General features: G+C 49.1%; 1 protein-coding gene across 15 annotated transcripts in view; it reads right to left on the reverse strand.

Annotated features, from left to right (window-relative positions):
* plekha5 (pleckstrin homology domain containing, family A member 5) overlaps positions 1-15,158 on the reverse strand; it is a 43,571-nt gene extending 28,413 nt beyond the window's left edge. For all 15 annotated transcript variants that reach the window (XM_057022755.1, XM_057022751.1, XM_057022769.1 and 12 more), the window contains exons 1-3: positions 14,946-15,158; positions 14,748-14,824; positions 14,127-14,184 (exon numbers count right to left, since the gene is read on the reverse strand). In XM_057022755.1, coding sequence (XP_056878735.1) covers positions 14,127-14,184; positions 14,748-14,824; positions 14,946-15,037 — 227 coding nt within the window. In that variant the 5' untranslated portion in view covers positions 15,038-15,158. The remainder of the gene's footprint in view (positions 1-14,126; positions 14,185-14,747; positions 14,825-14,945) is intronic.
* Positions 15,159-16,669: the final 1,511 nt, after the last annotated feature.

The raw sequence follows: 16,669 nt of genomic DNA on the forward strand, positions 1-16,669 counted from the left end.
CAGCACCTCCCTGGAAAATGGCTCCAGACCTCCAGATTCTGTCATGGCCCGAATGGCCCAATGACAGACTCATCACAGACTCTTTGGCCATCAACAACTTGAAGAGACCAACCCACTAGGCTCTGTGTGTCCTGCTGATTGTGTGTCTGTCCTTCCTGTGTATCCCAGAGCTGTGGCGTTACAGCACAGCAGCGATGCATCCCGCAGCAACAATACAGCAATGGAGAGCAAGGTGCTGGTTTCCAAGATGGTTGGTGGAGGACCCGTTCTTTAGGCTGCTGGAGGACCCCATCCCTTACTCAGGTGGAGGACCCCGTCCCTCAGGCTGGTGGAGAACCCTGTACCCCAGGTTGCTGGAGGTCCCGTCCCTCAGGCTAGTGGAGAACCCTGTACCCCAGGTTGCTGGAGGTCCCGTCCCTCAGGCTGGTCGAGGACCCTGTCCCCCAGATTACTGGAGGACCTGTCCCCCAGGCTGATGGAGGACCCCATCCCTTACTCAGGTGGAGGACCCGTCCCTCAGGCTGGTGGAGAACCCTGTACCCCAGGTTGCTGGAGGTCCCGTCCCTCAGGCTTGTGGAGGACCCTGTCCCCCAGGTTACTGGAGGACCTGTCCCACAGGCTGCTGGAGGACCCGGTCCCTCACAAAAACCAGCTGCAGCGTTTAAATGGAAACTTTCTGGTCCGTGTGAGATTTTCTTCATCCAGTCTACAACAGTTGAAAGCAGCAGAAGAAAGCCTGTCACCTTCAGCTAGCCACATGGGCACAAAATAGAGTGTTTAAGAATTTAGTCCGCGAAATGGTTTGATGTTAACACAGCCAGAACGAGAGGCTGAGCAGATCCCAGATGTGAATATTGTATCGGGGGCCTCTTTATTACAGCCATTACATCATCACACATATGTTGACATCCCCACGAAAGAGCAGGTTCATGTTTCTGACGAGCTTTAAATGTTTGATGGTGGAATAGGGATGAGGCTTAACGGTTCCACCTCCGGAGCAGGAAGAGCCTTTGGAGCCGCCAGGCTGAAATATTCATCCACCCATTTGAGTTTTTTATTACGATGTGAATTAAACATGTCGGTGACAGTAGACAAGAGACTCCTTTCAAATCATTACCTCCAAATAACTACGTGATGAATCCATGGACGGTCTGTGAGCCCTGTTACACCTCTTCAACTGATGTGCTCCACAACACGACAGTTCTGATTGCTCAGGAGGGTTTAGGATGAACCACTGTTCCCGGAATTTTAAGGCTTCCCAACCCTTTAGATAAGGCTCCAGATGTTTCACTTCACTGGATCTAAAGCAGAACCTCGTATCACCGCTACAGCAATGCAGCGTTGGGTTAATGCTGAAAAGGTTTCTGTGTGGGTAAGTGACGCACCATGTAGTGGCCTCAGGTAATTCTCACCTGTAAAAGACGGGTGTTCTGAAACTGTTCCTGATCATAAACAGCATGCTAGAATCAACCAGCATGCTTCTCAATGTCCGTGACACAAGCTCAGGTTTCTCCACACTGGTCATTTCCTGTTTATTAAGACAACAACAGGAAGACGTCCCGCAGCAACACATCCAACTATCTGGTAAAATCCCACCAGTGCCTCCTTCGGGGGTCCAACACAGTCCCACGAGGGCCCTGGTCCTGGTTTCTACCAGGTAGACCACATGAAGCTAGCTGACTGAGGACACGAAGGCTGCATTTGATAAATGACACAAAGAAAAACTGGAGCTGGAAGTTGAAGGTGACATGAAAATAAGGGGGGTCACAGGTGGTCCTGGAAGCAGCACACTCTAGACCACCACCACCACCACCACACAGGACAGTTTGCACCTTCCTCTGAGGACCTCACTACTGCTTTCTTTGTGATGGATGGAAGAAGATGAAGAAGAAATGCAAGGAAGTGCAGACACACACACGCACACTCATTCACACCCACACAAACAGATACACACACACACACACACACACACACACACACACTCACTCACGCACACATTCACACACACACTCACACACATCTGTGAATTCAGGACTGCATATCTGTAAGTTTCCAGTTCTGAGGGTGTGAAGACAAAATGTTCTTGCAGGATATCACAAGTTCAGGAGGGAAAGGGTCCTCAGGGACATTTCATGTTTTTATTTTAACTAATAATCTAATGTGTGTGAGGTCACACCCTCACAGTAGTCCCAGAGAGAAGCAGCATCTATGAGGAAAACCAGGAAAAGAGCTAAGCCTCCTTCGGTCATTCAGAGGTCATTCATGTCCCCGGTTATGTCTCCATCACGTGGACAGCAAAACACCTCAGCTACAGCCAAGTCGATTGCTGCTGAGCAGAGCATTGATGGGGGTTCCAGTGCTGCAGAGCGGAGCATTCATGGTTGTTCTAGTGGTGCAGAGCAGAGCATTGATGGGGGTTCTAGTGCTGCAGAGCGGAGCATCCATGGTTGTTCTAGTGCTGGATCAGACGGCAGGCTTCGCACTCCTAGATGTAAAACCTTGTTACCAACAACAACCCTGCATTCTCCACTCTCATCAGAGAGCTCTTGGTGTTCCTGCTCTAATCCACAAGAAAGTCCAGCTCTTCTGAAGCCATGAGGACTTCAATATTCTTATTCCAAAGCAGAACCAGCCAGAAATGGATGGTGTCCACCAACCCGGCTTCAGACATCCATGTGGAGATGATGTGACTGCACAGATGCAGCAGACATGAACAACATGTAGCAGCTCTCAGTACCTGAGCACAGCCATCTCAAGACAATCAAATGGCTTCAGTCATTAGACCAAGCCCCCCCGGCATGACCACACAGGCCACGTTTTTGTTGGAAGGTGACATGCAGACCAGATCCCAAGACCCTGTACTGGTCCATGTCTTGTCCAACCTGCACCTGTCTCACAGCCTTCACATGCAGATGTCAACAGCTGTGAATCCAGGACAGAATAAGCTAATGACCATGGTTCCCTTCACCAGGGACCTCCCACTGTGAATAAAATCTATTATGGCCTAGAACTAGTGCTAGCATGACATTTCCTATTCAGACCGGTGGACACACATAGCTCTAACTGTCCACTTCAATGCAAATCAGTCCCATTCTTCTTCTTCTTGTCTTATTTTATGCTAAAAGAAGTGCAGGCGGGTCCAGAGCAACCGCTCCGATTGTGAAGGCTGCTGGACACACCTGCACGTTTGTCTTCATGTTTAACAGAAGCTGCACCCCAGCAGCAGGTGCACCAGAGGGGAGGAAGCCACTGGGTTTATGCTGACCCAGTACAACTCTCACCAGTTAAACAAGTGTCAGCAGCCTGCTTCGCCTTCTGCTCCCCCCCCATTCTCTCTCTCCATGTAAGGCTGGGACTCTCAACCGGCAACACACACTCCAGGACAGGCCCCAGCAGACAGACAGCAGGACAAAGACGAGAGAAACACAAGCTCAAATGCTTGTTAACGCCTTTTGACTTTGACTTTAAATTCCATATGGAAATAAAAGGTGGAGCCATCCTCAAAGGCCAACCAAAGCAGTTGCTGGGGAGTGAGGGTCAACTACGTACAGGTCCTCTTTAGGACTGATCTGATATCAGGATGGAAGTGGATCATAAAGGACACAGGTCAGTCCTGATCCAGGTCCTACACAGGCGAAGAACCCAGCCAAGAAGGGTTAGAGGAACCTTGATCTTGGAATAAACATATGCAAATCTTCAAATGGAAACGTGACCATGACAAATTCTTCGAGAGGACCTAAAGTCGTCCCTCTGAAGGTCACATGACTTTTCAAGGACTTAAGAAACCAAAGAGCTGCAGTGATTTAAAGATGACATCACTCAGTGACAGACAGATGTGATCCATGTGATCACAGCTGGATCCTGCCATCTTGTCCATCATTAAAGGGCCTGGAAGAACAGCCAATCACAGGTGACAGGAGACAATAGTGTGTGTGTCTGTGTGTGTGTGTGTGTGTGTGTGAGTGTGTGAGAGAGAGGGAGAAAGAGAGAGAGAGTGAGTGTCAGGATGAAAGAGCAAACTATGCCCCAGCAGAACTCCACTCATCAATCACTCCGTGGATTTACCGAGTCCCTGATCTCAGAGGGCTTCTTCCAACCCCAACCCTCAGGATGAGCACTGAGAACCTTCATCACAACAGGAAGCAGTCACGGGAACCCTGCAGCACAACCAGTTCCAGCAGTTCACGGCTTAGTTATCATAAATAAACTGTGCATTTACCACTCCCACTGATGTTTGTTCTATAACTGACTGTGTGTGTGTGTGTGTGTGTGTGGTGTGTGTGTGTGTGGTGTGTGTGTGTGTGTGTGGTGTGTGTGTGTGTGCGTGCGCGCACGTGCGTGCGTGCGTGCGTGTCCTCTGGCTAGTGTCCATCAGGTGTCTCCTCTACAACAGTCATAAATATAGAACTGCTCCAGTTCTCCTCGTGACCCAGGCAGGCAGAGAAGAGCAAACTGGAGCATTAATGAGCAGCTTGAACATTTTCTCTCTTCACATGATTAAAGCTGCACTTGTTTGTTGGTGTCTTCCTCCATCTCTCCAGCTAAATAAGGACACTGACTAGTGGGACCACACCAAACGGGACATGAAGCGGCATCATTTAGCTGCCATCCCATCACTAATCATCACATCTATCCACACAGGAGCACACGTGCGTGGAGTGTGTACACACGTGCACATTCTTAGGAAACAGAGAAGGTGTGTGATGAGACAATCTGTTGTCATCAGTGATTATCATGAGTGGACATAAGCTACAGGATGACCTCGTACTTCAGCTGTTCATCACCCACAAGGACACCAATAATCTATGTAAAAATAACAACGGGTATTCATCCATTCATCACATCAATAAGAGAGAGAGAGAGGGACAGAGAGAGGGGGACAGAGAGAGAGACTTGCTGACACACTTCCCAGACACACTGCATGACTGTGTCCTCAGAGAAGAACAACCAGGACTGTGTCCCTCCTGAGACCAAGAAAGCAGCTGATGTGAATTTGTCCAGGATCTCAACCTGTTTCCCTCAAAGACACAGAAGGGACAAGGGGGACGTTATCAGCTGAAGGAAGATCCATGAATGTTGGTGGGACCGACAACACATCAGCTGCAGTATTTCCATGAAAGGTAGGGCAGCATGAATACATGAATGATGGAGCAGGCTGAGAACAAAAAGTCACAGAATCAACGAGGACGTTAGCCTATATATGATGTCGATGAATGTCCCCAGTCATCCAGGTCAAAGAGAATATTTATGAAGTCATCAACGTTCATCCTGCACAAAGCCGTCTCCGACAAATATTCCTTTAGTCATCCATCCCATAACATGGGCAGTTTTCCACTGAACAATACAAGCAACAGTAACACAAAGTCTTACCTGGAGAGGAGTCAAGCCGTGGGACAACAGGGGGACATTTGAAAAAGGACAGAGACAGGCTGTTAACATCTTTAGCAGTAAACCCTTCATACTTTAATCCTTTATTAAAGACACATTTAATCATGTCCTCTTGGTCCAAATTAGTGTTGTCCATTTCTGGAGCAAATAAAAGTGACCTCTGAGACACCAGAACCTGTTAGAACCCCAGTCCCAGCTCCACACTGGTGTCCATCGCATCAAAGCACCTTTGAAAATCAGGAGTCAGGAAGGGTTCAAAATGAGACACTAAGTCCAGTCACCTCTGGAAATGCTTTCATATTTGAGTTACTGGCGTCTAATTCCCATGTTCAGAGTTCTCCAGGTTGAGTTGGACAAGTGTAGGAAGTGGGACAGAAATGTGGCATATTCTCAATCCTATGAGGCTAAACGTTCACCAAAGAGGCAACAGTGACACACAAAGACCACAGCAAAACTAGGACACTCCCATACACCGTCTGGCGTGTGTGTGTGTGTGTGTGTGTGTGTGTGTGTGTGTGTGTGTTGTGTGTGTGTGTGTGGTGTGTGTGTGTGTGTGAGTGAGGGGGTCTGGGACATGGGGTGATCGGGAAGAGTGGAGGGGTCTGAGAGGAGTGGAGGGGTCTGGGAGGTGTGGAGGGGTCTGGGACATGTAGTGTGTGTGTGTGTGTCTTCTTATCCTGGATTTATTCGTAGGTAAGAACAAATCCTACGAACACTCAGGAGTACTCTTGCGCACATTTCAGTGCCGACATGTTGGCATGGTTGTGTTTTCTTCTCTTGTGCAGTTCAATAAAATTCAATATTACAATGATAATTCTGTCATATTTATTTATTTATTTGTTTATTTCCTATTTTTGGTGATTTATGGAGAATTTTAAAATTACGTAAATGTGCCAATGACTTAACATTAATCAACCAAATTGGAAACCATGCCAAAACTGTCTTTTTATTTGATTTTATCTTGATTTATTTTATTAGGGGATAGAGGATATGCTCTGGTTGTTGACACCACTGACCAACCCTCAGACTCCACAGGAGTTTTATTCAATCAGATGCATGCGCGCAGTCGCTCCACCATTGAACGCACCATCGGCATGTTAAAGGGGCGCTGGATGTGTTTGGACACAGAGCCACAACCCCGTGAGGATGTGCGTCCTGACGCAATGATGGGGCCAGACTGCAGGCACGCGGTTCACGCTCGAGCACGATTAATTGCCCGTTTGTGAATAAAATGCATTATTGTCACAATCCGAGCACAGCTTTTACACGTTTATTTTTTTTTACATTCTTCTTTTTTTACATTCTCGTTGATTTCTTTAAGCGTGTTGGCTATAGTCATCAGGGTTGAGGCAATTTTATCAAGCGTGTTAGCCATCCTTTCTTGATTGTTCAACACGGCGTCAGAAATCAGGCGTGGAGAGGCAAGCTTTGGGCATTTCGCTTTGGGCATTTGGCTGCTTTTTGCTCTGTCTGCAGGGCCCTGCTGCAGTTCCTTTTATGGGCATTAGTGGGCGGTGACTTATGCTAATCGTATGTTAATTAGACTCACCTGGCACGCGCTTTCAACTTACGAACAGATGGCATTCATCAATCTAAGAACACAGCTGCGAACAATTCTGGGGCTTACGAACGCGTTGATGAATCCGACGTAGGGTTTTCTTAAAAAACTTCTTAATAACAACTTAAGAAAGAATCTAAGAAGATTCTTAAGAACATATTGGTGAATCTGGCCCAATGTCTCTCAGGGTGAGTGGCTGGGCAGGAGCAACACCTTCAGACTGAACCAAGGCCTTGAGCTCCTGGCTCCGTTTGCACGTCAGGGAAGATTCCTGGCAGCCAAGAGGTCCGACTGCGCCAAAAGCATCTGGTGTTGTGTAAAGAACAGGTTCAGCACGGAACCATTCTGGGACTGGCGGGAGACCAGCGGTGACAGAGCGAGCACGAGGAGAACAAGGGCAGCTTCTTTAAAAGATCTCCACTCTGCTCCACAAAGTTGCGTGAAGGAGGAGCTAATGGTGAGACAGGACTGGTCCAGCACCGAGTTCAGCTGACCAGGAGACACTGACAAATTTATTTAAACAGCATCTGTTACGATCAGGAATGACCCTGAACACCAACACAATCGATCAACCCATCTCTAGAATCTCCAGACATGCACAACATGCATTTACCACTGCATGACCAGAGATCCAGAAGGTCAACCATGTCGGTGTCTCTCCTGAGACCATGAAACCACCCTCCTATAAATATGACATATATCACTCTCCTATAGATATGACATGTATCACTCTTCTCTATAAATATGAGATATCACCCTACAATAAGTATATGTTTCACCCTCCTATAAATATGACATATATCACCCTCCTATAAGTATGACATATATCACCCTCCTATAAGTATGACATGTATCACTCTCCTATAAATATGACATATATCACCCTCCAATAAATATGAAATATATCACCCTCCTATAATATGACATGTATCACCCTCCTATAAATATGACATGTATCACCCTCCTATAAATATGACATGATTCACCCTCCAATAAATATGAAATATATCACCCTCCTATAAATATGACATGTATCACTCTCAAGGCCCCTGGTCTTGTGGGCACAGGCATCTGCCTTTTCATGCTGGTACTGTGTGACATCTGGAGGGTGTGTTTGGAGAAGGTGTGTGTGACGCTTCCACTCTGAGATCTGACAGACGCTGTGAGACAGTGAAAGATCGATCCAGAACGTGGTTTCAGGAAGCAAAGATCACCCAGAGCATCAGAGCACCAGGTCTACCGACACCTCTTCGTGCTCATCTCAGATCTTCTGATTTGATTCTTATTTTCTCTTTCTGTGACTCAATGGTTCTGTGGTTCTTTCCTGCGTAGTTTGATGGTTGCTATAAACTAGACGATTACCAGTCAAGACAGTTCTGAAAGCTTTGATGCTTTAACGCACCTTTAGGAGCTCATGAGAATGCTCTCATTCTGGGGGCAGAGCCACAGGTCCTGCTCTGACTGGCTCATGTGTGTGTTTCAGGGCAGCGGTCGGCATCCAGGAGGACAAAGCTCCGTCCCACCGGCTCCGTCCAGCCATTTAGTGGCTGTAAAGCTGCTTCAGTCACCAACAACAGCCACACGTCTGCTTGAGCTTTAACAGTCACAATCAGAAAGCAGCAGCAGGCTCAGTGGCCAAATCCCATTCAACACACACACACACACATCCAGGCTGAGGCTTTGGGACTGAGAACACTAGAATGTTGGCTGCCAGGTCAGGTTGGGGCACGTGCAGAGGTTTGGCACAGACCAGTTCAGATTATGGGCATCTGTAATCCTGAGCTGCCTCAGCACCAGATTACTGGTTCATTCTGTGTGAAGCATCATGGGATACAGCTCAGGGACATCTGAGCCCACAGCTTTTCTCCTTTATATTCTGGGATGTCAGAAGCCATAGAATCATTCAGAACCACCTTTAGGATTTGGCTCTTACATGGTGGCTGGGGGAGGGCAGAAGTCCTCCAGCTGATGTGAGGGAGGAGCAGATGGTACAGGAACTACTGCAGCGCTACGGTCCACATGTCCTCCAGCACAACTTCCTGTTGCCCCAGTTCACCTCCTCTCACACATGAACAGACACTAAACTACACCACCCCAGTAAACAAGGAGCCCGGAGGTACTCGAAGGCATCGCCATCACAAATCCACCCCCTCCCTCCTTCCCTCCTTCATCATCTTTACTTAAACTTATGAGTTCACAAAGGAAATCCTCATTTACAGTTCAGACGAGCAAAGAGAAAAAGGAAAAACGTTAAAAATAAAACACAGAAATAAAAAGATCAGAAAGAACCAGAACAAACAGAGGAGAGGAGAGGAACCTGGGGATTAATGCAGATGTCTTGGGCATCACCAGAGACGTGCCCAGAGCTCCCTCAGCTCGCTTGGAGCTTTTACAGTTGCAGCCAGCTACTTGTTGTCAGTGGACCGAACAGGAACATATGGACACACCTGTGGACATACACCCGTCTCTTCTCCTCCTGAGCATGGACCTGCTCAACCAGGGCTGCTGCGACTTCATCTCTGCATCATGAATCTTCCAACACTGATGCAACATTAATAAGCTGCGTGTCGTACACATGTCGTACACATGCCATGCTCATCAAACACACAACGGATGAAGCGTGTCCCAAACCCCCAGATGTGGACAGCGGCGCACAGAGACGATGACGCATGTGAAGGCCTAACATGATGTGGTCATCTTTTATTCATAGATCTAGCCCGATAAACTTGATGCTGACACAAAGAGACTCAGGCCCACACAAATGAGCCCCCATGTTGTGGGACACATTAGTAATAACAGTGTTACGATACCTGTTAATAACAGCTTAGAGACACAAGTGAGGTCAGGGCTAGATCACTACCGGTTGGGCGGGGTTGTCTTTCCAAGAGGGCACCACTGGTCTGAAACAAACACTCCCTGTAACAGACTGGTGTTTTCAGTGTCTCAGGGAACAATGCAACTCTTATTGAGACCAGTGGCGGAGTCTGGTTGACTGGTCAGGTGACGTTACATCAGCAGGTCTGATGACACCCGGCTGACGCAAGCTGCTGATCCACCACACCTGTCTGTGGCTGACTCAGCTCATCTGTGGAACGGCTGCCTACAGGTGTGTGCACGTCTGTGCACGCCTGTGCCTATCAGACAACACAGCGTCTTTCATTATGAACACCGCTGAATCGACCGGCACTACTCGTGCACCTGCAGGGGCCGAGCCCTGACTTCACTGGTCCCAGTCAGCCCAGTTTATGGTGACACAAGCCCCCACCAATCTGGCGGATGGATGGGGGGGGGGGGTTGTGTCACCTGCACGATCTCTCAGACTGTATCCTCACTGGCATCTAAATGTGTTCACTACCAGTTTAAAGTGAACTGGATCTAAACTGGAAGTGGAAAATGGACCAGGAACTAAGGTCTGTTCAGAACGGAATGACTGACGATGCCTTCAGGGACACAACTAATGTCTGGAAATAAACCACAGACCTGCCTCTAATTTTCACAGGCCATAAACACCACCAAGGACTGGTTGGTCTTCCTGCTAATGGTGGTCCCATTTAGATCCAGGACTGACTCCATCAACTTTACTGATTATGTGAAGCTGAGGAGGTTTAAAACTGTTGTGACCAGAAGCCTCGGGGGAGGGAGGGAGGTCGTTGCTGCAGCCTTGACTCACTATCTTCTGGACTCACCCAGCTGAAATGAACATCAGCACTCCATCTGTCTCATAGACCAGCTTTGTGTTTGGATGCGAGTCCTCCAACCAAAGATCCTCTTCAAACCCTGCTCTCCCTCATGTTCAAGTTCTTTGGCACCCACAGAACCACTTTTTCCAGAGTGTGGTGTCAAACGTTCCAAGAGGAATCATCAGAACCATGTTTGTCTACTGGAAACAGAGAAACATCACAACCACCCAAGAGACCAACAACCGGCCATCACAGGAGCCCACAGCCGTCTCCAGGAGCCTGAAAGCCAGATGCCTGTCCTCGATCTGATCCAGGAACCGTCTGAGTTAAACATCCGTGTGTTTGGACCAGAGGAGCTGCTAATACTATAAGTTCGCCAGTTGATGAATGCAACCAGTCAGGCTTAAAGGCTGGAGGTTAAACAAATGGAATGTAAACTTTACTGTCTGGAGCTAATACAGCCCTGCAGCCACACTGAATATCGACTGTATGGTCTCAGTAGCACCTGAGACATGTGTAATAAAGAATCTATAGACACAGCGGAACACAGCAGCAGCAGCAGTGGTGGATGGACAGATGTCTCTCCAAACCAGTAAAACCATCACCGTAAAACCCTTGGAAACTCAGAGTGAGACCTCCTCCACACTAAGCTTCACTAAATCATCCAACCAGCCAGTATTCCCAGTCAAACCAAGCTGGACTGGGAATACTGGTGATCACAGCCAGGCTGCACTGGACTCAGCAGAAATCTGTACCAGTTTAGAACTGGGAGATGTGGGAGCCTCAAAGATCCGATCTCACACATCCAGGCAGGACCATCGCAGAGTTCTGCATCAGTGACATGTGCACGTAGAGAGCAGACCTAGACACACACTTACTCATGCACACACGCACACGCACACACGCGCACAGACACACGCACACACACAGACACACGCACACACACACCTGATAAGGAGCAGCAGAGAGATCTGCTGAGGGGAGGACAGACCGACTCCCACAGAAAGGGGGGGCTTTGCTGATGTTTACACTGTGAACAGACCCGGGTTCTTCTGGACTCGCCTGTGCAGGAAGCAGTGAAGTCATCTGCCTGTTCCTCAGCAGTTCCGGAGCGACTCGGTGACATGGGGCCTCTGGGGCTGGAGCCACAGCAGATATCAGGTGATCAGAGCCGGGGCTAACCTACGCTGCGGTTAGCCTTGTTAGCTTTGGGACAGCAGAATGGTGGGTTTGAATCCCTCCTCTGGGTCAACACTGTCTCCTGACTGTGATAGAGAACTTGGGAAGAGCAGGAATGCTCCCTCAGCTCCACCATCCTTCCAGCCAAGCAGGTCTGCCTCGCTTCCCCCTGACAAACCTCAGGAAACCACTTTGGAGGTTTTCATGTTGGTTGTCAGGATTAGTGGCCATAAAACTTTAGCAGCTTGCTGTCGGAACACTGGTTATCTCCTGGTGTCTTCTCCAGCCATCAGTCATGTCGCCCAAACCTTATCTGATCCGATCCTACTATCTGTTTAAAGAACGGCCTGAAGAAGAACCCTAGAGGAGGCACTTTCTCAACACAGCCTGCTGGATAATCTCTTCCGTTGATTCGAAGGCAGAGCTTCAGACGCATGTGGAGTAAAAATGCTCACAAACTATTAGATGGGAATATCACCAGAATATGAAGAGCGGTTGCATGCTTCCCACAATAGGCATTAGCTTATGCTAACAACCGAGCTGTGGGTCTCGTGAATCCCATCCAAAGCAGACAATCTGAATAAACAAACACCTGTCAGAGGTCTCATCTCACTTAACAGAAGGGCAACAGGATCTTCTCAACTTCTCCTGAGTACGCAGCAGCCATGCTCATGTCCTGTTGAGGGATAACCCAGGGAGCCAGAGTAGAACCTCTAATCCCACCCATCCATCCCGGAGAACATCTGTCCTGAACAACACAGCAACGGGACTGAAGAACTACTGACCAATAGACCCAAAACCCGTGTTAACACTGGACACCAGAGAACCGAGGACCCTCAACGGCTCCACAGCCAACTCAGTCTAGTGAGGACTCCTCACAACTGTGAGGGGGGTTCAGAGGGTCAAACTAAAGCAAAAGGTTGGACGTGTGGCCCGGCTTGGGGACTGACTGCATAGCAACAGGCGTTCAGAGGGAAGTGGTGCCCTTTGCTGCCCTGGATGCAGAGCGGGCAGCCAGACCAGGACACCAATAATGAGCTGATAGAAAATGACCCAGCAGGAATCTCGGAGGAATTTGAAGGATTTGAGCAAGTGGTGACCACGCAACGCTATTAAGGCCAAGAACGAGTGGAACTGTCCCAGGTCCAATCAGCTCATTGTGCTCAAGACATTAAGTGCAAGAGAGCCAGAATCTGCCTCAGTCAGAGTCCATGACCTCACTCAGGAACCCGCCTGCATGAAGGTATGCAGCGACAGAACAAGCCCCTCATCAGGGTTCACGTCTCTATCACGAGGTGAATGCAGGTCTGAAGTTTATCTTCCAGGCTTCCTGGGCTGACATGACAGGTTCAGCCTAAATCAAGCTTCATCTCAGAAGGAGAGGTGAGTGCTGTGATCCTGGAGACTGGTCCCCAGACTGAGGGGTGAAGCGGACTCTCTGGTTCCCCTGCACTCATCAGGTCCACAACTGTCACTCCGCTCTGCATCTGGTTCCACACATGCTTCTTTTATCCCCTCCCTGAGGACCATGGCACTGCATTTGTGAGCTAGCTTCCTCACGCCAACGCTCGTGTCATGTTATGTCATATCACACTGACACAGTGAGAGAGGAGATGGGAGTAAAGTTAGCGGACCATCGGTGACTCGAGCACAGCACCAATCACACCGAGCTCACATCTGGATCCTCGCAGACGTTAGAGAACTACAGCCGGACTGAAAGGGATGCCGCAGCTGCCACTGATCTCGAGGGGTTAGAGCTAAGCTGAGTCCACCAGTCCACCGTTGTTAGCTCCCAGTTTACCTGCAACAGCAGCAAGTTTGTCCCGTTCTGGCTCCAGGTACAGATTCCTTATTCACAATAACCCAGCCGGAGCACTCACGTGTCTGAATGGATACGTGCACACCACAGGGATCACACATCTATACATACCGATGAGCATTGGTTCCTGCTATTTATAGAGAAGCTATATTAGCTCAGTCAGTGTCAGCTGTAGCCCCCAACATGGCCTCAGCGGCAGCAGCCTTCAAACAGCCTGCAAATTATTCATGTCTGCAAATGTGCATAAGTAAAGCCAGAGTTGCTAATAACCCTGGAGAGTCTTTATACACACACACACACACACACACACACACACACACACACACACACACAGCAGGCCAACAAGTAGAGCCTGTTCAGCACAGCAGTGCAGACTGTGACTCACAGCAGCCTGACAAACTTGCTCTCAACACACAAACATGTTTGTGTGACTGTGTGTGCAAATGACAGAGGTGTAGCCCCCCCACCCCCACCCCACACGCAGGCACGAATTTTAACTCACTTGATGAAGCAGCGTGCACCCTCAAACGTGTATCCTTCCTCCCATCCTGTTGGTAAATCTGGAAAAGACAGAAACACAGATTTTTATCTCACAGCCTGCGCGCGCACGCGCACGCAGTATTGCAGTGAGGCCACAAACATCTTATTTTGTCATTTCTCTCTGCATCTTCCCAACAACCAGATCGCATGATGCGCATGCATGACACCCCCCCTCCCCCCCACCACCACCCCCGTAGAGGCAGATGTGCCGTTTTATTCATTTGCGTTTCGCGGTGTCGAGCCGCGGTGCGTTGGTGCGCGTGTAGCCGGTGCGTGCGTGAAAGCTGCGTGTCTCTGCAGTCAGATGTGACTGCGGGGATCGCCTTGGAAATCGGTTCACGCCTACGTGACGGAACTTTTAAAAACTGTGTCGCAAAGTGTCCAGGTGGGGGTGAGGGGGGGAGAGGAATGATCCGCCCAAGGGAGGCAGGGGGAGGCAGAGGGGGAGCTGTGGGGGGAGGCTGGTGCTCTGCTGCAGGGAAGAACTCCCCTTCCTCTCCGCGACTTATCGACCATTTTTCCTCCACCGTGACGCGCGGATAACCTTCCCGTGCATTCGGCGCGTGCGCGCGTCCGTGCGTACCTGGAGTTTTCCTGTGCCCGGTGACCACAGCCTCTCCAGTCACAGGATGTAACCAGGTGCTGCTCTTCGCTTCTTCGCTGTTGGTGGAAGAAAACGGGGAAAGGGTGAAAAGAGGAGTCGGGAAACGAGGAAGAGATAAAATGCGTCGCGAGAACAAACAGCGCGGCTCCTTTGATCCGCTCCGAGCTTCATATTTACTTCAGGAAGAAAATGCGTCCGTCGCGAGTGACCCCGTAACTCCAGGAAGGAGGAAGGCAGGAGAGCCAGTCCGGCTGAGGATCCGCCGCCATGTCTGAGCTCTTGTGGCTCTGCGTTACTACACAGCGGCCACGGTGCGCGGAACCGTGCCAAGCGCGCGCCAAGTACACGGCGCGGGTGTGCGCCCGCCGGAGATGGGAGCGCGCCCAAAGGATGAACAGACACAAGCCAGGGTTTCGTGCCGGGGGGGGGGGGGGGGGGGGGTTATTTGGCACGTGTGCGATATAATGATTGTAATCTGTGGGATTGTAACACACACTTCCGGTGGGATTATACTAATGATGAGGAGGCTACCTGTGCTAATCCCAGTTTGGATGCTTTAACCAGCATCACCAGTCTGGGTACAACACAGGCAACGTAACAGACAGCACAACACAGGCAACACAACACAGCCAATGGAACACAGGCAACGCAATACAGACAGCACAACACAGGCAGCTCAACACAAGCAGCAAAACACAACACAGCCAATGCAACACAGGCAACGCAACACAGACAGCATGACCCAGCACAGGCAACGCAACACAACACAGGCAATGCAACACAGGCAATGTAACACAGACAACACAATACATTTGCACCTTTGCACATTTTACTGTCAAAAATAACCAAAAATATCTTTGTCCTCTTCTTCCTCCTTCTCCTCCTCCTCTACCTTCTCTTCCTGCTCCTCCCCCTTCCTTCTCCTCCTCCCCCTCCCCCTCCTCCTCCCAAATCCTTCCCCTCCTCCTCCTCCCCCTCCTTAACCCCTGTCTCCTCCTCCTCCTTCTCTTCCTCCCCCTCCTCCTCCTCCACCTACCCTTATTCCTACTACTACTCCTCCTCCCCTCCTCTTCCTCCTTCTCCTCCTCCTTCACCTTCTCCTCTGTTCAAAGGCAGTCTTGAGGGGCTGCCATGAGGGGCTACAGGGGGGCGAGGTGCTTACAGGACCTTCTTTATTTGATTAGTGATTGTGTTTATGGTTCCTCTACCTATAAATGAGGAGCATCTATAGCATCGGTGTCAAACTCTGGCCCGTGGGCCAAATTTGGCCCGCAATGTAATTATATTTGGCCCGCGAAGCCATACCAATTGACTATTAGAGCTGGCCCACCGGTATTATCGCTTAAAGTGCATGTGCTAATACTACAAATACCAGAATGCTCTGCTGGTGTTTTGGTGTGAAAATCCACACTCCACATCAGTTCGTGGTGGTAATGCACCAATATGTGGCTTGCCAACCACCAAGAGAGAGGAAGTAGTTGTAGCGACCTTATATGCTAATGCTAATTCTGGCAGTACCCCTCTGAAAAATGATTAAAGGAAAGGCAGAAAATAGGACCTTTCTGAACAGGTAGGAGGCAGAATATCTGTTTAGATATATAAAAGACAGACCTGTCTGTCTGGTATGTAGGGTCAACGTTCATTACAAGGAGGACAACAGCAGATGACACTATAAAATTAGATTAGATTAGATTAGATTCAACTTTATTGTCATTACACATGTCACAAGTACAAGGCAACGAAATGCAGTTAGCATCTAACCAGAAGTGCTTAAGTAGCGAATAAAACTGTGATGCAAAACGCAAATGCAACACCAAGACAAGCACACACACCTGGAAATGACTCAAAGGCGACCAGAAAGTAGAGGAAATGAAAAGGCATTACATTAACTTACAATGGCA

This window comes from Takifugu flavidus, chromosome 22, assembly GCF_003711565.1.
Source record: "Takifugu flavidus isolate HTHZ2018 chromosome 22, ASM371156v2, whole genome shotgun sequence".
Classification (NCBI taxonomy): domain Eukaryota; kingdom Metazoa; phylum Chordata; class Actinopteri; order Tetraodontiformes; family Tetraodontidae; genus Takifugu; species Takifugu flavidus.